The sequence below is a fragment of the Rattus rattus genome, chromosome 3, assembly GCF_011064425.1.
Source record: "Rattus rattus isolate New Zealand chromosome 3, Rrattus_CSIRO_v1, whole genome shotgun sequence".
Classification (NCBI taxonomy): Eukaryota; Metazoa; Chordata; class Mammalia; order Rodentia; family Muridae; genus Rattus; species Rattus rattus.
The window spans coordinates 218,241,186-218,263,660 of NC_046156.1; the positions used below are offsets into that span (position 1 = coordinate 218,241,186).

The 22,475-nt window shown below is 36.9% G+C and overlaps 1 protein-coding gene across 1 annotated transcript in view; it reads right to left on the minus strand.

Annotated features, from left to right (window-relative positions):
* Window positions 1-15,332, minus strand: part of Kiaa0825 (KIAA0825 ortholog) — a 383,014-nt gene extending 367,682 nt beyond the window's left edge. Inside the window, exons 1-2 of the mRNA XM_032899100.1 lie at window positions 14,669-15,332; window positions 264-425 (exon numbers count right to left, since the gene is read on the minus strand). Of these exons, the coding sequence (XP_032754991.1) occupies window positions 264-425; window positions 14,669-14,786 (280 nt within the window). The 5' untranslated portion in view covers window positions 14,787-15,332. The remainder of the gene's footprint in view (window positions 1-263; window positions 426-14,668) is intronic.
* Window positions 15,333-22,475: the final 7,143 nt, after the last annotated feature.

Genomic DNA, 22,475 nt, shown 5'->3' on the forward strand with positions numbered 1-22,475 from the left:
CAATCTTCCTTTCACAGGTTAGGCTGTAGTTCTTAGGGGGCCGGAGGAAGGTATGAATTTAGTCAAGGACAATTATCCAAAACATATTTAGGATGTTTTTGCCAATTAGAATTAAGGACTCTCAAAGTACAAAAAACCCCCTACATACTGAATATTAATCTAAACAACCTCACAACATACTTCTTTCAGATAGTGATATAGATTTATGTGGGAGAGCAGTCAGAGAAACATGTCCATGCACACTCCACTGAAGAGCACCATACCTGGACAACTCTTGGGCATCTTAAGCAATGAAAGTGTTTCTTCAAACAGTTCCTGAATGTTGTTTTCCAGCTTCACAAAGGATTCCGTTAGCTGTGATAAGAATTTAAGTTCTTCCAAGGATAGAGAAGGGTGTCTCTCCTTCTGTGAGAATGCAGGACTGACTGAGAAGAGAAGAGGGACACTGTTAGACATTTTATTGATTTCTTTGGAAAGTGTTAGAACAACCAAGTTCATCTTATACAATACAAAATTGAAAGGATGCTCTGTAATTTAGGCAAGCTTGCTCATTAAGGAGTGTACATAAAAATATCCCAGGAGAATCATTTCTTCCAAGAAACTAGAGATAAATATTAGATCTGATGTAATTAAGACAAATAATTAGATTGACTCAGTCATAAATCAAAATTGACATCTTATATAATTGTAGCATTTTTCAGACTAGCAAATTTTAACTCTGATCATGAGGAAATATCAGACAAATTCAGAGGACACTTTACAAAATAGATTGTCATTAACTCTCCCAAATAATATAGAGAAATATATAGAAATAATATAGAGTAGGAGAGGGTAAAAGGTGCAGTAACTGAAGCCATTATTCAACTATATTTTACTTGACTATAAGGAACATCAGTGGGGCGATTTGGGGAAAGTGTTAATAATATCTTATGGCATGCTACTTAACATCTTCGTTTAAACTGAACTATAGCTATGAAACAGACACCTTTTAATGTGAGGTAATTCTGGAGAGTGTAAGAAGAAATATCTGCCACACAGTCTTAAAAAATAGTTTTGAGAAAAGAGGCAAAGAGTTAAGAGAAGGTCCACAAATGTAGAGCTTTGGCAAACTAATAATACTTGTGCATTTGAAAAGAATTGGAAATTTTCCTTGGTATTCAGCTTTCTTTATATCTCTGAAATTTAAAATATAAAAAGACAACATTTAAAAAACTCTTCAAACTGTTCTGTATTCTATTTTATATGATTAAAAAGAAACAAATAAACGTGTGCAAATGGGTAAAAACTGTATAATAGCTACTTCATCCATGAGGCCATGACTAAAACTTACTCCTGTCTGAGTAAGTGTGGTATACACAGTTTATACACACAAATATAGCTTAAGCAAAGATTGGTATTTTTCCTCATAGCTGCAGTGCTAGTCAAATCACATTGTCATTTAATGACAGCAGAAAACATGAGACATTTAGGAGCGTGGAGAATGACCCCTTACAGGCACCTTGGACTTCAATTCATTGCTTTTATTTTAGAAATGGATCACCAGATGGTACACCTGACTATATGATTAAGGATTCAAATGATCTTTCTTTTATTAACTCCATTTCTTAAAATGTATTTAGAAGGATTAATTGTAACTAACAAATTTGTACTGCTCACTACAATAAGCACAGAAATTTTAGCAGAAACCATGAAGAAGAGTACCACTCAGAAACTGACTCGGGAGCTGATGAATTCACGTGAAAAACAGATTACTTTCCTCACGTGGATTTAGAAGGAAGGCTTCAGAGACTTTACAGGTAATCCATTTCACTTCAGTTAAAAACTAAGACACTGGAATCAAACTTAATCCTATATAACATAGCATTTCCACGAGGTCCAACCAAAATTCTCATCTCATCCCTGCAGGCAGTCTGAGAAAGCTATCTACCGACCCCATCTTGGAATTGAGTCCTATTTCTAAAAAGTAAAGAAATATCTATAAGTACTCACAAAAACTCATCCCCACATTAACCATAGTCCCACATATATAAAACCCCATATCAAAAAAGCTCATCTTCTACTTATCTTCTAGAAAGATGCACAAGTACATCAGGTTCACAAGCAGTATTCATAACCAAAATTTTCTAAAAACGCTGTTTCCAAAGGACAAGACAAAGGAACATAGCATGTCCCATATAGTGGTAAACCTATTCTTATCACCCTGTGTGTGTGTGTGTGTGTGTGTGTGTGTGTGTGTGTGTGTGTGTGTGTGTGTGTATGCACTTTTATATACATGGAAACTAGAGGCCAACCTTGAGTGCCCGGGGAAGCTGTTTACTCTGCTTAGGAAGAGTCTCTCACTGGGACTTGGGGTTCTCAGATGAGGCCTGGGTGTCCAACTGTTCTTAAAGTCACCAGAGCTTTCTTTCTTTTAAGTGTGGTATTTGCAAATAAACAGCCAGTAACCTTTTAAAGTCCTAAGCTCCTTTTGGACCTCACAGATTTTAAAAACAACTTACAAATTCTTTAAGAATCCTTTCTAATGCTACACTAGGCAAGCTGACTCAATAGTGTAATCTGAAATTAAACAGAGATAGAAGACTTTACTTGAGTCCAATTGAAGTTTAAAGTATTACAAATGATTACAGAATAGCAAAGGAGCATCTTAAGAAACAACCCCAAGAGTTGACACACTATAACTTAATTGCCACTTGTCCAAAATCATGTAGGGGCCTGTGGAGTCTCTATGATGAGGACTTACTCTTATGGCCTGGAGTTACAAGGGCCTTGTATTGTACAAACAACAATATTAAAGGCAAGGCCATTTTAATTCTATGACTCTCTATAAGTTATTAAAGAAGGCCATATAATATGTATGACCTAAATCTAATCATTTTTGTCCCAAAGAAGCAAAGATCACTGAGGAGGCTCACTAATTAGTAGCCCTTATTTCTTATCATTCTTAGACTAGAATTCTCCCAAGGGACATTGTGAGGGCTCTTAATTTATGAGGAAAATAATTTGATATGATATCATTTATCATATCATATTTATTTATCATTTGATAAATTCATTAGGTGAAAGGCCAATTAAAACAAAATTAAACACAAAGGATGGAAATGCATTTCCCCAAACTTACTTATTTTTTCCACACTGTCTCACAGGACCAATGTGATTCAACTTTACCTCAGGAATTCTATTACTGTGCTTTCTAGACTCTTTGTCACTCAGCAGCACAGGACAAGATGTCTTCAAGCAGAAATTAGTCTTGTACCATTCATTATTATTCTCTTTTCTCATCTTACAATGCTAGTTCATTTGTCTTCAAATCACCTGTTCAGAAAACTTCATCTGCAGAGAACGAGGTGTCATCCTTTCCAAACTGAGACAACTTAGCATTCATTTACTAATTGATTAAATTATTGGTTTATTTAATTAATTATTTACATTATAATGAAACTGTTTTGCTTTCAATGAAGCTTACACATACATGATTATACACAAGAAACCAAATTGCTGATTGAATTAATAGTTGTTAACAATTGAGTTGCCAACCAACTCAATTATTAATAATTAATAATTATTGCTTTGCTTATATGAAGAGCTCAGACATGTTATGTATAAGAAACATTCATTTAAATGAAAATATTATAAGGGAAAAATTAAAATATTAATTTAGAGAAAGACTTTATCATCGATGACCAGTGATTGTAAGTGATAACAAAGGGTTAGGTGGCTAAAATTCCTACGTTATGTTAATAATTCATCTCTTACAATACATTATGAAATCCTATACTTTATTTTTAAACTCATATACTTTACTTCTATAATAAACTGCAACTTTTAAAACTGAATGATTTTCAACCTTTTTTGGCCAAAGAATATCAACCAATTTACCCCCAGATTTGTTCACTTTTGAGATTTTCAGGAAAGTAGCCCCAGGCAGCCTGTGTGAGGACAAGTCATTCTGTGTGCAGTGTGGCTTTCTCCTCCCCGGGAGGCCTTTCACTCTGAGTGTGTGGCTCATTTTGATAGTATTCTTCTGAAACCCTTGTAAACTGTTGCTTTTAATGACAACATGATACTTTTAAAGAGTTATTTTTGAAAATTAATTAATGTATCCTAAAATTTTCTTGTGGAAATTATCTACAAAATCAGTTTAAGAGCTAAAGCAAAGTATCTGAGGACCATGTATGGCTATGAAAGGAAAGAATAGTCCAGGATCCTACTAACCATGTACAAAAGACAGGTGAACATTCAGCACTGCAAATAACTATAAGTATAATCCTAATAATGATTTTTAAAATAATAAGAAGAAAAGAATTATATTTGTGGGGTTAGGTGATACAGGCCTATGAATCGATATACTCCAATGATGTTGGGAATGGATCGTGATTCAAGTTCAAGGTTAGCTTGGTCCATATAGCAAGGCCTTGTCTCAAAACAATAAACAAACAGAATCCTTTGTGTTAGACAATTATACTGTAGGTATCAGTACACCTACATTATGATTTTACAAAGTCAACTGAAAAGGAGATGTACAAAAACACAAATAACTTTGCATGAAATTCCACTTTATCCATGCTCAATTTTTAGGTTAAAATATAAGAAATGAGGAGTTTCATTGTGGCATCTCATTTGTTCCCACCTTCCATTATGGCCAATTATTTGGGAGCAGAGGGGAAGGAGGCTGAATAAGAACAAAGAGTACATGCATGCGCACACGCACGCATGCACACATGTACACACACACACACACATACACACACAGAGATATATACACAGACACACACATAGACACAGACACAGACACACACAAATAGATACACACATATACACACACACATGCACATACAGATACACACACATACATACACAAATACACACACATACATACACACACAGACACACACACACAGACACACACGCACATACAGATATACACATATACATACAGATACACACAAACATACACAAACACACACACACAGAGACACACACACACCTACACCTATGAAACCGTCATAAAGAAAACCATTTCTTCCTTTTTTATGCTAACTTAAAATGTAATGTTACAATGATGTCTTAATTATTTCTGGAAAAAATGTGGTGCAGGTGGAAGAAAGTTTGAAAGGAACATTTCATGCAATTACCATGAACACAGAAAAACTTGTTAGAAGATAAAGAGGCCTATTTTTTTTGAGTGTGTATCTGTGCATGTTTAAGTATTTGTAGAAGTGTGTGTGTGTGTGTGTGTGTGTGTGTGTGTGTGTGTGTGCATGCAGATGAAGGCTGGAGTAACATCAGCGTCAGGAATGCTGTATGCCTCCTTTGAGGCAGAGATATATTGGTCTGGAGCTTACCAAGCTTGCTGGCCAGCAAACCACACACGTCTTCCTGTTTTTGCCTCCCCAGGGTGGGATTTCAAACCTGTGCAGCCACACGCAGCATAGTCTTGATGGAACTTGAGTTCTTTTTTTTTTTTTTTTTTTTTTTTTTTTTAAGATTTATTTATTTTATGTATAGCATTCTGCCTGCATATGTGACTGCAGGCCAGAAGAGGGTGCCAGGTCCCATTACAGATGGTTGTGAGCCACCATGTGGTTGCTGGGAATTGAACTCATGACCTCTGGAAGAGCAGTCAGTGCTCTTAACCACTGAGCCATCTCTCCAGCCCGGAACTTGAGTTCTAATGCTTGTAAAAATTGCATGGATTAAGCTTGTTCTCTAACTCTTAGCACAAGTTCTTCAAAGACATTCCCAGAAAAAAAAATCTCTCCCTGAGGCTAGAAACTGTCCAGTGTCTTCATTTATATTTCAAGATCTAACACAATCACACATACAACAATTAAAAATAACTTGCTAAAAATAAAAACAAAAAATAAGAATGAGATCTCATGGTCCTAGGATATAGATAGATTTGGTTGAAAACAAATAAAGGTATTTTTCAAAGCAGTAAATAATTAAATTTGTAAATAAAAAAAATGATGGCATTCTATGAAATCTTACAGTATTTGTCTGACAAAAGTATCTAAAAATCTACGTGATACAATATGCAGTGAACTAAAATTTATTCTAAAATGTGATTTTACATGTTAAGTTTTTAATCATTCCTTACAAAAATAACTGATTATTTAAAACATACTCAAGGTATTCTAGAATTCTTGCCCTAAAATTAAATGTGTGTATGTGTATACACATGTATATATGTATTTATATAAATGTATCTATGGATGCATAGTAATAAGGAATGTAGATTATAGACTACATATTAAAAGCATTTTCGCTCACTCTCTATTAGACAGAATATTAATCCTGCTGTCTTGCAGTAAAATGCATCACAATGGAAATCAAACTAGAGAAATATTAGGGCTCCTCACACGGATCTGCAACAGGCAGCCCTTGGAAAAATATCAAACTCCAGCTACATCAGACGAAACCATAGAAATACAGGTAGTGGCTGAAAGCACGTATTATTTTCAAAACCATTAGCAACAGAATTCTTATTAATAATAGCACTAAGATACTAGAGAAAAATGAGAAGCTGCAAAATCAGATAATGTGAGGCTGGTGGATCAGGATAATAGGATGAAAGGAACACATTTCAGTTCTCCCAAGGAGGAACATTAGCCACCCTGTTATTGACTGTAAATGGATCCATTTTCAGCGAGCAGGAATTCTCAGTCCACCAGACAAGTGATGTAAAAAGAGGCGACGCACAAATGCTACCGAAAGTCTTATTACTCTGGACGATATTCATGACATAATCCAAATGGATTTTATTTGTTCCAGTAAAGGAAACTTTTAAACACTATTATAACACAAAGTCAGCGGGGGCTGCACAGGGGCAGAGAATGAGCAGCACTTTCTGCGGTACCCACGTCCCCTCAGGTGGAACTCGAAGGCCAAAGTTGGGTTCCTTCTTACAGCCGGAGAGAAGCAGAACAAAAACACCACTACTCAGAGTTTGAAAAGAACCATTTTGTCAGTAGCTTGGAATATCACCAAGGACCTGTAGTCAGTCCATTTTACATGTGCAAATGAGAAAGTCCTCCCTCGCTGGCTTCCCTTCAAGTTTTACTACAAGATGCATTGTTGCCAGCCCAGTATGGCTATCAGAAGTACAGATAGGAACTCAGGTATGGAATCTGAGTTCAAAGCCAGGCACCATCTCCTGCTAACTGTGCGACACTTCAAGCGTTATTTCATCTCTTGTAGCTGATGAAGTTTAGCTGAGTTATACAGCAGCTGGAAGGCGGGAAGTATCATACACTTTACATATTATTGGCCCCTCCTCTGAAAAGCCTGCTCTAGTGCCCGATACATCTGCTTCACCTCACAGGTACTTTCATTTAATCCGTTAGCATGTCACATTGTATCTATGCATTGGAGAACTATTTCCTACAACCTCCTACCACATGTAAACCCAGATCTTTCTGTCTGCACAATTACATTCCTACTATCTTCCAAGTGCCTTCACAAAAGACTGGTTCAAAATGATGATAGCAATTTTCAAAGAGAAAATGAATTATTTTTAAGTCATTTAAGGGTTTTGAAATGTCATAAGGAATCATTATTTTATATATATGTAAAATTACATATAGTACATGTAAGTAAGTATGCATGTGTGTACCTTTTTTGTCGTTTTGTTTATTTGTTCAGTCGGTTGGATTTTTTTAAACAGGGTCTCACTACATAGTTCTGGCTGCCCTAAAACTCACAATGTAGACCAGCTTGGTTTTGAATTCTGTATCTCAAATGCTGGAATGAAGTTATGCTACTTGGACTTACAATGTTCCCCACAAGAGCCATAGATTATCTAACAAATCTGCAGTACCAGTCATGAAAAATCTTTGGAATTGTTGGTTAAGGGCATCCAAGAGACTACCATTATAAGATAGGCTACAGCTGTTGCTCCTTGCTTCCTCCTAGAGATTAAAGATGATCCCTACTGCTGAAGACACCTCAAAGGTCATCCTTTGGCCATTGGATTTTGAGTACTTAAACTGTATCTAGTCTCTTCCCGATCTCTAGATCCCTAAAACTAGCTTTCATGGTACCGAAAGGTACTATGCCAGTTGCCGTTGGAGAAAAACAATCAATAATCTGACTCAGGTGTAATGCTTATGAACTCCAACAGTGTCCATTATGGCAAGATAGTCCTCTATGTGCAATAGTGGCACTCATTTGTTGACAATTACCAACAGCTCTCTAATTGGAATTAAGCCCCACTCAACAGGAGGAAAGTCAGGCTACTACTAGCAATGTAGCAACTACCTAGAGCAGAAAGGTCATGAATTTTAGAAGCAAACCTTACATGGCCACTCTACTAAATAAGCATAATTCCTAACTGCTTGTCCTTACAAACATGGTATACCTTTCACACTTCATCCAGATGTAGACAATTACACAAAGCCACACCTGGTCAAAATGCAGAGGACAACTGACTGTTGGGTACATATACGTCTACTACAAAATTCTGACACCCAGGGTTCAGGGAAAATCAGTGAAAAGCAGTCAGGACTGAAAAATCCAGAGGACCAGGCAGTCTGCTGTAAGACTGTGTCTCCTAGAAATGAGACAGTAGCTAAATGCATGATACCTCATCAACATGGTTGCTTAACAAGACCTGAACAATGATACCACCAGTAGACATGCTATCATGGAAGAGGAAATTCTTACAGGGCTCTACCCCTAGACAAGTAAACAAGTAACAAAGCAGCTTAAGGGAGAATTAGTCTTTTCCAGAGATATGTCCCATAACTGATTATCTAATAGTAAGTGGTGGGCTCTGAATCATATACATATAAGCGACACTAAACGGATTCATATATACATGTGTGTGTGTTTGTATGTGTGTCTGTGTATATATGTATCAAATAATAAATAAAATAAAATAAGCCATGAATTTGACAGAGTAAGAAGTAGAGAAGGGACATGGAAGAGGCTGAAGGAAGAAGAGGTAAGGTATAAATCATATAATTATATCTTAGCTTTTAAAGATATTATATTTTATTTAAAATATGCTGATAAAATATTAGTGTTTTATTAATGTGTATTCATATTGACAATCTTTAATATTCATATTCTATCCATATAATACCTAGAGTACACTAACTTTTATATTAATTGCTGTGTACCAATTATACCAATTTATTTCATATTAATTCCCATGTAACATTTTAATAGGAGAGATTTGAAAGACATAATTATAGACAGCACATGACATTTCACCGTGACTATTTAAGCACTGCCATTTAATATATTGTTACTGTCCTCAAGGAAATCATCCATAATATTGAGTGGCCGTGCCACCCACACCTTCTTTTGCATATCTACTGTGCCAAAGCTTCACAATACTCTTTATTTGTTTATTATTGTGTGTACTCATCATCTTTTTAGATTCTAATGTAACTTGTACATCTATGTCCATGGAAACAATACTTGGCAGATAATTCTAAGAAATAGGGAAATGAGCTTTGATCATTTGATTTTTGGCTTCCTGAATTGATTTGTCAGAGTTTTTCAGATGTTCTCACTATGAAGACTTGGCAGTCACTACTAGTCTCTACTTCTTTGAAAGAATAAATCCAGTCTAGCTTTTACCTCATACCTCCTTCTTGCTGTCCTCAAGTCATAGAATTAAATGTCTTATTACAATTAAGTAGAATATTCTCAACAGACTATTAGAGTGGGCTCTGGGTAGGGAATGTACCAAGACATAACAATTAACACACTAATTCTTTCAGGAACTTAGATAATTGCATTATAGTGTCAAATGGCTACTGATTTTATAATGGTAAATGACAACTAGAGTGCTCTATTAGGAAAGGGTGGAATGCTAATATAGATCATATCTGTATATTCATTTACATTTATTCTATTTGTTGTTGTTGTTGTTGTTGGTGGTGGTGGTGGTGGTGGTGGTGGTGTGTGTGTGCTTGTATGTGTGTTGTACATTGTATACCTGCCTGAGAGTTCATATGTAGGCTGGGCATCAATGTTGAGTGTGCTCTTCTGTTTCTCTTCATCTTGGTTTTTGAGACAGGGTCTCTCACTGAAACTGCTGTTCATTGATTGGCTAGGACACTTGCCCAGTGATCTTTGGATTTCTACCTACTTTGCCCTGGGGTTTCAGGCACAGCTATCACATCTTCCTTTTTGTTAGGTCCTGGGAATTCAAAATTAGGTCCTCAACTCTGAACAGTAGAGCACTTTACTATCTTACCAGCTCCCACATTTTTGCCTTTACCTTTTCTTTCCTGATAGTTTTGGTATTAGATAGGCATTAGAGTAAATTTTGCACCTATACTCAGCACTTGCAGTCATCACCTAAACAAGAGGATGTGTGGATAGAGAGGGTCCTAGTGTTTCAGATCAGTCTTCTCAACCTACCAAGAACCTCTGCTTGACAAAGAGGTCCTCTCTCCACCCCTAAGAGTGACCACAGAGCTAATATCACTTTGCTTCACATGGCAGGGAGACCTAACAAAGGGTGGAGATAGAGTCATTTGAAGCTATTCTTGTGTGCCAGTGAGAAAAAGTGAAGAGAAACTGCGTCTACTGTTACCCTTTTACGGTTCTCAGATGGCACTGGCTCCATGCACAGTTACCTACACTTACTGCATAATGATAACGAAATTCTCTCACAATCTACTCTGCCTTCTGTGGCAGAAAAGGTTGGTGTTACAATTAGCTGGAGATCAGAGTTCTCGCTATTTGACCAGGCAGGATACTCTACTCCTTTCTGTATTCTGTCTTTCTTGTTTGGTTTGTTTTGTCTGTCCAAGAGTCGGAGCAAGATATCTGGTAAGAAATCAGTGTGAGCACATCAAAGAATGGTCACATCAATTGCAGCCGAACGACAGGACTCTATCCAGAACAATTCTTGAATCTGAGTTGTAAGGGAGTTTAACTCCCATATGATCTGTTCAAAGAATGTCATGATAAAAAGACACCTCTAACTTAATGAAGTACGTTTTAAATTTAAGTATTATATGCTAATGGTCCATTATTAATAAAATATCTCCCTAAATATCCCTTTCTCAGTCTAAAGTTTTGCTAGAGTTCAGTTAATTACACCTCTTATCATAGGTGCTACTTTCTCTTATGATGAAATTTAACCTATAGAAAAAAATTAAGTATGTTAGCAATTCACTTTTACTATAGCCTACGGTTGTATCTAAGAGTTGATAATTCACCTTTAAAGGGATAATGCCATAGTAGAGAAGTTATATTATCAGCTCTTAATAAAACATGTTGAAATTAATTTTAAAAATTTAGTGTGTGAATAAAAATAATGTCAACATCAAAAAGATGGATTTAAGAGACTCCTGTATATGACCTGACATATTTTCTAACTGAATCATAACTTTCAAAAGAGACTGAACACTTTCCCTCTTTTATACTAAAAATCAAAGTATACAATTTTCTCCATACTTCTTTTGGTTAGGGAGAAAATCATAATGCCTATGAAAGTCTGTTAAAATTACTTTAAAAAGAGACAACAGCAGTGATCTCTGGTACCCACCTAGAAAGCTGTGCTCATAATCCTATTGTGTCAGAGGACACAGGCCTTGAGGTAGTGAAGGTATTTCCCAGGTGTGATGGCACATTAGCTAGTAAGTTTTATAGTTAACCATACCCTTTTAGCTGCCTTTCTGACCTAGAAAACTCTTCTGACACCATAAAGGTAAAATCATACTTCCTTCCTATTTCACATATGACTTTGGATCACCTTGGGGACAGAAACCATCTTTCCATTGTCTTCCTTGAAAGGCCACAGAAAGCGTCTTGTCTTCTTGTAGGTTTAATCTGGTAATTAACCAAGATTTGCCTTGTGCCTGCAATGCATGCAACAAGTCACTGTGGGACAGAGATGCAGAGTAAGGTCCCAAAGCAGGGTGGGGTGACTCACAGGTGCAATGCCTCAGACTATATTCACTATAGCCCAGATCCCAGTTTGGAATTTCCCTTAGAAAGACTATCTGTAGTCTTTCTCTTTATAAATGGGAAAGTCTTTACAAATGGAGAGGAATATTTCAAAGGATTTAAACAATAAAAAATTCAAGTTTCACCAATTCAGTGTGCATTGAGCCTCACTGGAGCACATGATACTGGCCGTGTTGTTACTGTGGCTGCTGGACTACAGTGGTAAATTAAGTAGTTGAACCAGAAACTCTATTCCTAGCAAAGTCTAAAGTATGTACTTTTAAAAGCCAGGGGAACTACACATTCATCTTTGCACCTAGAAAATAAGAAAGCAAAACTAATCACAGATTAGTTGCTGCTTAATGTGCAAATGTATGGCTGAAAGGGAATGAGATACTAAATGGTAGACAGAAGAATTCATAACTAAAATCACTGAATATAGGTTACATAGTAAAAACAATATATAATGTTTTTCTCACCTTCCTAGCTTTCTGTTATGGACAGCAACAAGGAAACTAAAGCTAAAGGCAGTAGCTGGACATTGGACAATGTGAATAGAGCCTCTGCATAAACCAGTCCCAGTGCCACTTTCAAGTGAAGAGCAGGCATGGGGAACAGAAGCTGATTTTTATGACTGTTTTAAATCTGTAAGAGGTATTTTAGGGAAATATGAGCAATATTTGGTCATCAATCAGCACAAGTACACACAGTATAATTTATACAAGAGCCTTTCTTAAAATACCAAGATCTAGAAATACTAATAGAAGAAAATTATAGGATAATTACAATGTGTTGAATATCGTTTCAAGCATCCCCACACTCTTCCCCTTGTCTCCCTGCTCTGGGAGGGAAGTACTAATCTTAGCATTTATGTCTAAAGCACAAAGGAATCAGATACATTGTGTAAGTATCATGTGCAACAGCCAGGAAGGCAGATGGGCCCCATGCTCCATGGTTCAATCAGGGGTGAGCATGCTAGGCATCAGAATCAGCTAGAGAGACACCTAAGGTGAAGACTTCTGTGCCTGCACGTGGAGCTGACGTGTGACTTTCTCCAAGGGTCCAGCCACTGAGATAAAAACCATACTTCTGCTCAAAAGCCTGAAAACAATAGTACTGTTACTAATTGAAATATCAAACACTTGCTTTTAAAACTCTTGCTTATGTTTTCCTTAGCTTCATATTATTGTTTTATTTTGTGTTGGGTTTTTGTGCCCATTCCTCTTATGATTATGAGCTTATCCGAAGGCATATTTGATTATTCTGAATTGAGGTACAAGCAAGCAGCTATGACATGAAGAGGGAATTGCTAAGGAGAATGTAACCCAATGACTGGAGAACAGCTGCAGACAACATGAATACACAGTGTCTCTGGAATAGAATCTTTGGCTGAAGAGATGGCTCCATGGTTAAGAGCACAAACTGCTCTCCCAGAGGCCCTAAGTTCATTTCCAGCAACCATAATGTGACTCACAATCATCTTTGGTGGTATCTGATGCCCTCTTTTTGTGTGCAAGAAGACCACAACAGTGTACTCATATGCATAAAGAAAAGAAATCTAAAAAATGAAAGAGACCAGAATCTTACCAGGCAGTTGTGGTGCTGGTCTTAATCCCAGCACTTGGGAGGCAGAGGCAGGTAGAACTGTGAGTTCCAAGACAGCCTGGTCTCTAGAATGAGACAGCCAAGGCTACACAGAAAAATCCTTTCATGGATAGATATAGATAGATAGATAGATAGATAGATAGATAGATAGATAGATAGATAGACAGATAAGATAGGAAGAGAGAAAGAGAGAAAGAGAGAAAGAGAGAAAGAGAGGAAGAGAGGAAGAGAGGAAGAGAGAAAGAGAGAAAGAAAGAAAGAAAGAAAGAAAGAAAGAAAGAAAGAAAGAAAGAAAGAAAGAAAGAAAGAAAGAAAGAAAAAGAAAGAGGGTCTGGAGAGATGGCTCGGTGGTTAAGAGCACCGACAGTTCTTCCAGAGGTCCTGAGTTCAATTCCCAGCAACCACATGGTGGCTCACAACCATCTGTAGCGGGATCTGATGCCCTCTTCTGGTGTGTCTGAAGACAGCTACAGTGTACTCATATACATAAAATAAATAAACCTTTAAAAAAGAAAGAAAGAAAGAAAAGCTTTCTGTTGATTGTAAGATTTCAGTCTAACTTTTTCTAGGTTGCTCCCCTTCCTGGGATTCCTAATGGACTTGAGGCCTTACACAAAACATTTAGTAATTATTTAACATGGCCCTACACTTGTCTCTCTGTCTCTTGGTTGGTCTGAGTGTTGGTTTATGTCCATCCTCAAACCCACTTAGGGCTGAAAGCCCTTAAGATACTCTACAAAATCAAGCACCAAATTGATTTCAAATCTCAGGGGAAAGTTCCTGGGGAAAGTAGTCCAAAGTAGTTTCCCCAAATAAAATCTTAGTAGTTAATCAGCACAGAGTAGGTGGAGTATGTGTCAGAACGGAATTGAGCCCCAGAACCAGCCTTTAGGTATACCTCCAGGCATGGATGATTGGAGAACCCAGAAGCCTTGAGCAGTAATGCTCCAGCTCTCTGATTAACTCTGCCTTTGCATACATCCCTCAGAGCAGTATTTAAGCTTAGAGCCTATACTTGTTCTTTGACTGTAGACACCAGGCACAGCTCCTTATCTTTTTCTGTCACAGAGACCCCAGGACCTGCTCACCCTGCAACTAAAATGATTTTATTTCATCTTGATCACCCTGAACTGAAGTCAGAAAGGACCCCTACCTGTTGAATTATTTTCTTTCCAGCATTCTCCAACTGCTTGTCTGCATAACTTCTGGTAGATTTTCATATATTCATATTTTATTTCTTGATCTAGATGGGAGGCAAAGACTTTATTCATTTTGGAATCCCCATTTATCTTGGCAAAATATTTTTTAAATGGTAGGGGCTCAATTAATAAATTGATTAGTTAGCTACCCATGTAGACCATTATACCTTCTGATACTGATTTATTTTAAGAAAACTGTTCAGTTAAAAAAAATAATCATTGAATTCCTGGCATGTGTTAGTCAGTGGATTGGTTGCTGGAGAAAATAAATAATACTTGCCCTTGAGGTGTTTAGAGTCCATATGGGAAGACAGACCCCTAATTAGATATTTTAATAGAATATGCTAAAAGCATCAAGACAGGCATATGGAGATGCTGTGGGAACAGGGATTAGGGGCTCTGGCTTGGAGAAAGCTTCCTAGAAGAAATGACACATGAGGCATCATAAAGCACCACAGGGAATTGGGCAAGGAAGGGGTGGGAGAAGACAGGGGTCCCTGCCTATTGGGCACTGCCAGGGATCACTGTCAGTTCAGATGATGAAAACTAGGCAGTGGAGAGAGGCCTAGAAGCTGAAGAGAACAGGGGTTTGGCCAGGGAAGGCTCTATGGCAACCGAGACAAGCAACCACCAGAGAGCTTTAAACTGAGTACAGTGTGCTCCGCAGATGCCTTACAAGAAAGCACAAATAAGCACAGGGAATCCAATTAAGAGCAAACTGTCGGAACAGCTCGAACGAGAGGTGATAAGGGCCTAAACCAGGCCTAACTGGCATGAACAATGTGAAGGAGAGAGAACAGAAATACTTATGTGGTGATGAAAATTAATAATCATGATTATTTTGATCATAAGAAGTGAGAGATGAAAGAAAAGAAAGACGAGTCAGTCAGAGTGCTTACTAGGGGCATTAGCTTAGACTGGGGAAAGGAGAGGGTTAACAGATCAGTGAGAATTGTTGGTTACCCCGAGCTTGGTGCATTCAAGGTCATTCAAAGCCAAGATTGAGGCGAGCCTGGGGTACGTGAGATGCTTTAAAAAACAAAACAAAACAAGGAACAAAAGGCAGGATAAAAGATTAGCAGCATAGGTTAATGGTAGAGTATCTGCCTACTATGTGCAGGGCCCTGGGTTCACAGACTGTGAGATGATCAATATGTGTTTGATAAAAATTGATATTAATTGGCTTGTCATAAAGGTGTTGGTAAACACTACTATATGACAGTAAAATAAGTTACCTTGTAACATTACTGTAGATACTCAAACATAGAGGCATATACTTTAAATAAAGATAATAAAAAAAACATGTGCCAGATATTATGTGCGGTATCTATATTAATACAAAGATATCACGAAGAAGATTCCATTATCATTTCTATCTTCTAGAGTAAACAGCAGACACTCATTGACGAAAAGAAATCTATGCAATATCTCATCACTGCTCAATGGAAAAACTGGTATGCAAAGTGTGGCTGACTCCAAAGCTCCTAAATACAACAAGATATTACACATGTGCTACCCTTCCTCACAACATTCTTGTCCCCTCTGCTCAGGTCTCTTTTGTTAGAAGACAGCAATAGCCTTCACAATCCAGAAGGAGGCAGGAGTGCACAGCGATTTAATACCTTAGTTCGAAATCATACTTAATGAACTGCTGTTAGATGAATTCATGCATTTCTGGGAAAATCCATGCCTCTGAATATGGTTTAAAACTCTCTATTAGATTTATATGTAAGTCAGAAATTTGCTGCCTCAGAAATATAACTTCAAGAAACAAAACTTTCTGAAATATAAGAAACAAAGAAACTGGGAAACCATAATGTTTAACAGCTGACCTAATTAAATGATTGAATTGTAATATATACAGCATATAAATTGAATCCTGTATAAAATTCATATAGAGGACTCTGAATTGATGAAAAAAGATATGTGAAATAGTAATTACAAAAATAATAGTACAGGAATTTGGAGAATGTGATTACATCTCGCAAGCACAGAGTACTATGTTAAGATTAATCTAAGATGCTAGGATTAAGAGGAAAAGACAGCTGGAAAGGTGGCTCAGTGGTTAAGAGCATCATCTGCTCCTCCAGAGAACCAGGGATTCAATTCCCACCACCAATATTGATGGGTAACAACTGCTTGAAAGTTCAGTTCCAGGAGGTGAAAGTACTCTCAGCAGATACCAGGCACAAATTTGGTATAACATAAACATACATGGATGCAAAGAATTCATATATATTAAAATAATAATAATAATTTAGGACAAAAAGATATACTTAAAAATACACATATATAAATGTGTATAAATAATTTAGGATGAAAATATTTATTTTACTTAAATATATACACATGTAAATATGTATATATTTATATAACCATTGGTACTAGTAGGCATGCATTGCTTTTAAAAAGAAAAATAATTCTAAATCTACTGAGCCTAAATTTAAAAAGACTAAAGGGCATCATAAACAAATACACTGTGGTATACCTATATTATGAAATATCACAGGGCTGTTGAAAAGACCCAGTTATGCTAACAGAGGAACTAGTCAGTAAATATTAAATAAAAATGCACAGTATAGAAAAATATACTTGGGTTGATGTCATTTTTAAAAATTATAAAAGTCTTTGTCATTATTATATGAGAAACTAATGATTTCTAGCATGAACAGAGTACTATTAAAGCGGTGACTCTGGAGATTAAGATTGGGCAGAGGAAACGAGGATATTCACAATTTCCTTCATGTCTATTTCACATTTATTTTATAATGCTCTACAAAGCAACACAAACAACTCTGAAATTGCAACCGTACCCATGGGTCTGTCCATGTTTAATGGTATAAGAAAGTAGATAATACTTGCTCAGGTTTTCTCCTTCTTCCCACAACCCAGGAGTCTCTGTAATCACTCTGCTGAGTGAACAAGCTCCTTCTAGCATTCTCTAGAACCATCATCTCTAAAGAACATCAACTTCATCACTTCTGTTGTTAAATCTGAAGAAACACATTCAAGACATTCTAATATTTCATTCTCACTGACTTTGTAACTTCTGAACAAAGACTCCAAAAATACTGCTGATATGAATTTAGGAATTGGGGCTATATAATCAAGTGATTCCAGCTGCTTCCTCATGAACACGAAACTTTTTTTTTGTTGTTGTTTGTTTTGTTTTGTTTTTGTTTTTGGTAAAGAAAGCCTCTGGGAGCCACTGCTGTCATACAAATAAGGATGCATGTCCATCACTAATCTACTTCCTTCTTTGGGCACCACTTCATCATGAGAGTACTACTTCATCCTCTGAGTGTCTGTTTATGCCTAAACACTCCTCTTTCTGCTCATAAGCACCTTTAGAGAAGGTCAATTCACAAGGATTCAGAAGGAAACTATTGCCTCAGCTACAGGAGCTCATTGGTACCTTACTAAGAGAAGGCAGTGACTTGTGTCTCCCAGTCTTTGACATTTTCTAGGGATTTGCTCAGTTTGCTCAGAGCCAAGCTTCTTCTCCACAACATCCTTTCTATGCAGTGCTGAGGACCCAACTCAGAGCCTTAGGCTTACAAGCTAAGCCCTCTACCACTGAGCTCAACACTAAACGTTTAATCTTTACTTCAAAATGGCAGGGAAATGGAAACACACACTGTGGGAGATGATTATGCCAACCTGTGCATCAAGGAACGTAACATTAGGCATACACCTATAAGGCAAAGAGACCTAAAGAAGAAAGATGCATTTACAAATTGTTCTAACATCAAGAAAGTTACAGGAATTGTTAGCAGAACCCTAAAATATATTAAGAAGGCTGTGGCTGGGGGTGGAAATTAGTGGTAGACTGCCAAACTAACATATGGTATAGGACTGTATTTCATTTCCAGCACCACAAAGAAAAGAATTTTATTATTGAAAATATATTTTTTTCATATAATATATTCTGATTATAGTTCCTCCTCACCAAACTCCTCCCCATCTCCTCACCCACAAAATTCCACATCCTTGCTTGATCTTTCTCATAAGAAAACAAACAGGCAGGCATCTACAGAAAGGGAGGGGAGAGAGAGAAAGAGACAGAGAGAGACACAGAGACAGAGACAGACAGAGACAGAGACAGATACATAGAGTAAGAGAAGAACTAAAATAAAATAAAAACAGGCAAACTGGAAAAGGACAAACTGAAAAAAAATACAAATATAGATGCAGAAACAAATATAGATGCAGAGCCACACATATTCATACACACAGAAATCTCACAAAACTCTAAGCTATAAGATGTAAGCAAAAAACCTGTAAGGTTTTAAAGCAATGCCCAAAGCATCATGAGACAAAAAGAACTTCCAAAGAATACTACTGAATTTCTTTTGTGTTGGCCATCTATTGCTGGTCATGAGACCTGTCTTTGAGTGTGGTTTATATATACAGTGAGACCTCTGTTGGAGAAAAGTATTCCTTTGCGGAATGGTGGTTATCATTTGGAAATAGCTTCTGGGTTAGAGATTGGGGCTGTTGTCCCTTTGCCTCTCAGTGCTGAGATCCATCTAGTTTAAGGCTATGTAGGTCCTGTGCCAGCTGCCAGAGTCTCTGTGAGCTCATGTGTGTCAGTCCTATTGTGGCCTTGCCTTCTTCGCCATCCTCACCAGCTCTTGGAATCTTCTACCTTCTCTTCTGCAGAGTGCTCTGAGCCTGAAGGGGAAAGATTTGATGAGATAGACCATTCATGACCATTCCACTGTTTCTCACTCTCTGTACAGTGTCTAGTTGTGGGTCTCTGTAGTCCCATCTATTGAAGGAGAAAGCTTCTCTGTGATGTGGGCAAAACACTTATCTATGAGTATAGCAGAATATAGTTAGGAGTCATTTTATTTCTATGTTCCTTCATCAGAACAGCACTAGTAGTTGCTTTCCACAAACTGATGGTAAGGCCCTATTGCTGAAGACAGAACTCACACAACTCACTGAACACAGAGAAGCAAGCTGGTGTTCACTAAGGGATTTCATGCCTACTGACTAGTGTTCACTCTCCTGGAAGCTACTCTGCCTGTTACCAGAGGAGAAAGGAACATACCAACACAATCACAAAGCCTTACATCTACCATGGCGACCTGCATGCAAGAAAAGCTATGGCAATACTGAAATAAAAGTTGTGGAAATAAACAATCACTATCAGATTGGATTTAAGGCCTACTCTATGAGATGGAACCCATACCCCAAGATTGAGGGGCTGAGAACATGAAATTAGATAGGCCACAGACCCAGGAGAAAACTAGAGGAAAATTCTTTAATAGGAATTAATTGGTATAATTGTATTTATCAAATATTTTTAATATTATAAGCAACACCACAGTAGTAATGGAAACATTGAAGGATAGCATTGCATAAGGCTAAAGAATGCCCATGTACCTTGTCTCAAAGGGAGGAACATTAGTGGATAATACAACGCTGCAGGGTCATTCTGTCCTCTCTTGCGTCAAACACAAGGTTCAGAAAATAGCTGTTGACAGGTGTTTGAGGACCAAGATTTGAGCTTTGCTAGGTGAAATGGGTGTGCTTGAGGTGCACTTTTACTTTTGGTTACCCCAAAGAGCTTATGAGACATTAGACAGAAGGATGTGTCCTTCTTTGTTTCTACTTCAAAATGGAGCAAACAATACCAAAACAGCAAACAAACATTCCCAGTTTTGAGAATGATCCAACATGAAAACAAGATTTATCTTGTAATGTGTAAATTGTGCTGTTTAAAATGTATGGGTCTACTCTTCTGAAGAGAACCCACAAATCCTGAACAAGGGCTGCCTTATTAGAAACCTTAGAATCAAAGTTGATATTTATCATTATATCTGTATCTAGGTATGTATATATGTATGTATGTATGTATGTTATGTATGTATGTATGCATGCATGCATGCACGTGTCTGCCTATATCTATCTATCTATCTATCTATCTATCTATCTATCTATCTATCTATCTATCTATCTATCTATCTATCTATCTATCTACTTATCTATGTATCTATCTAGCTATCCAACTACCTATCTACCTACCTATCATCTTTATCCACCTACCCCTATTATTTATCTAACATCTATAAAATATACCGCTTATCTATCTTCACAGAAATATCAACTTTTTTTCCTTTTATTTTCTGTTGTTTTTATTTTGCTTTGAGACAGTGTTTACTCTGAAGCCTAGGCTGCCATGGAAATCACTATGTAGAACAAACTAGTCTTGAACTTGAAATTATCGTCCTACCTCAGTGGGCTTACAGAGTTGTGGAACCATATTGAACCACAATTTTCAAGATTTAGTAAAAATTTATTGCATAATAACTAAGGACATAAAATATGTATGCATCATCACTTCACCAATAAAGATTAAATGCTCCAACATAGGAGAACAGAGACAACTATTTACATTTGACAACTACGTCAAATTTTAAAATCAGTGTAAAGATTGCTAAATCTTTTCTTAACAACTCATCTTCGATTAGAAAAAGGAAAAGACTACAACTAAACAGTGCTGCAAGTTCTTAGAGAAAAAGAATAAAGTTATATATACTTATATACTACATTAGCTAATCATGAATAAAGTATAATAATAACTTACCAGGACATTCTAACAAGTTAAGATTTAAATTCATGAGTCTTTGCTATTATGTTGAATAACTCAGTCTTATGATATTTAATATCCCAACCAAAATATACTTTTGGTTAGTTATCAACAATTAAATATGTTGATTATTGCCCCCAAGTCACATTTGTTTCACACTGGGAGATATGCCTTATGCACGAACTACCATTCACTTCATTTCCCCTTTGTTAGGGAGAACAATTGCCTTCACCTATTACAGCAAAGACTTGCCTCTAATAATCATTTTTTAACCTGGCAATTTTTACGATCCATAGAATAATACTCTGCATAAATCATAGTTGAGTTTCTGAGTGCTAACAGGTAAAAACGTGGGTGTGTGATACATGATTCTAATACCAGCTGTAGAAGCAGAGACAGGAGGATACCTTGGGGCATGTTGGCCAGACAGCCTAGCTGATTGGTTGGATATATGTGTTGGAGAGTGACCATGTCTCAAAAGTAAGGAGGACAGTAACGGAGAAAACTCCGTGAGAACACAGTATATCAGGCCCCATTGTAAACCACTCAGTTCTTTAAAGAGATGCTACGGATACTTAACTTCCATGGTAGAATAACATAGCTACCTTGATTATTTTGAAAAGTAAAACATTTGGACCTGTGATATGAAAAACTCAATGCTGCGGCTTTAAACTTGTATACTGAATGATTGAAGTTTGGCAGAATGCTTCATGTTTGATAACAAAAATGAGATGCACACTACTGTAAGACATTAAGGTAAACACAATGTCAGCAGTTAAATCTTTTCCATTATATTGCTAAAGTAGCACGAAACTACTTTCCTTTGACAAGGGAAGCCATTGCATATGATCACTAGTGGCTTCTAACTTTTGTCCATGCTTTTCTAATTTCGAGGAAAAAATACTTTCTTTTTATGTCATGAGTGAACATAATAATGTTAATTCTTTTTAAAAATAATTATGGTAACTATGTTATTCTAGCATTAAAATGTTTATATGTGTTCAAATATCTCTGTGTTCACATGTTTACAAGTGAGCAGGAAGGCCAGAGATTGACATCGGATCATTTCCTCAATCACTGTGTTCCTTACTTTAGAGACAGAGTCTCTCACCAACAATCATTCCAACTGATCAGCTATCTTGTCTGGCCAGTATGCCCCAAAG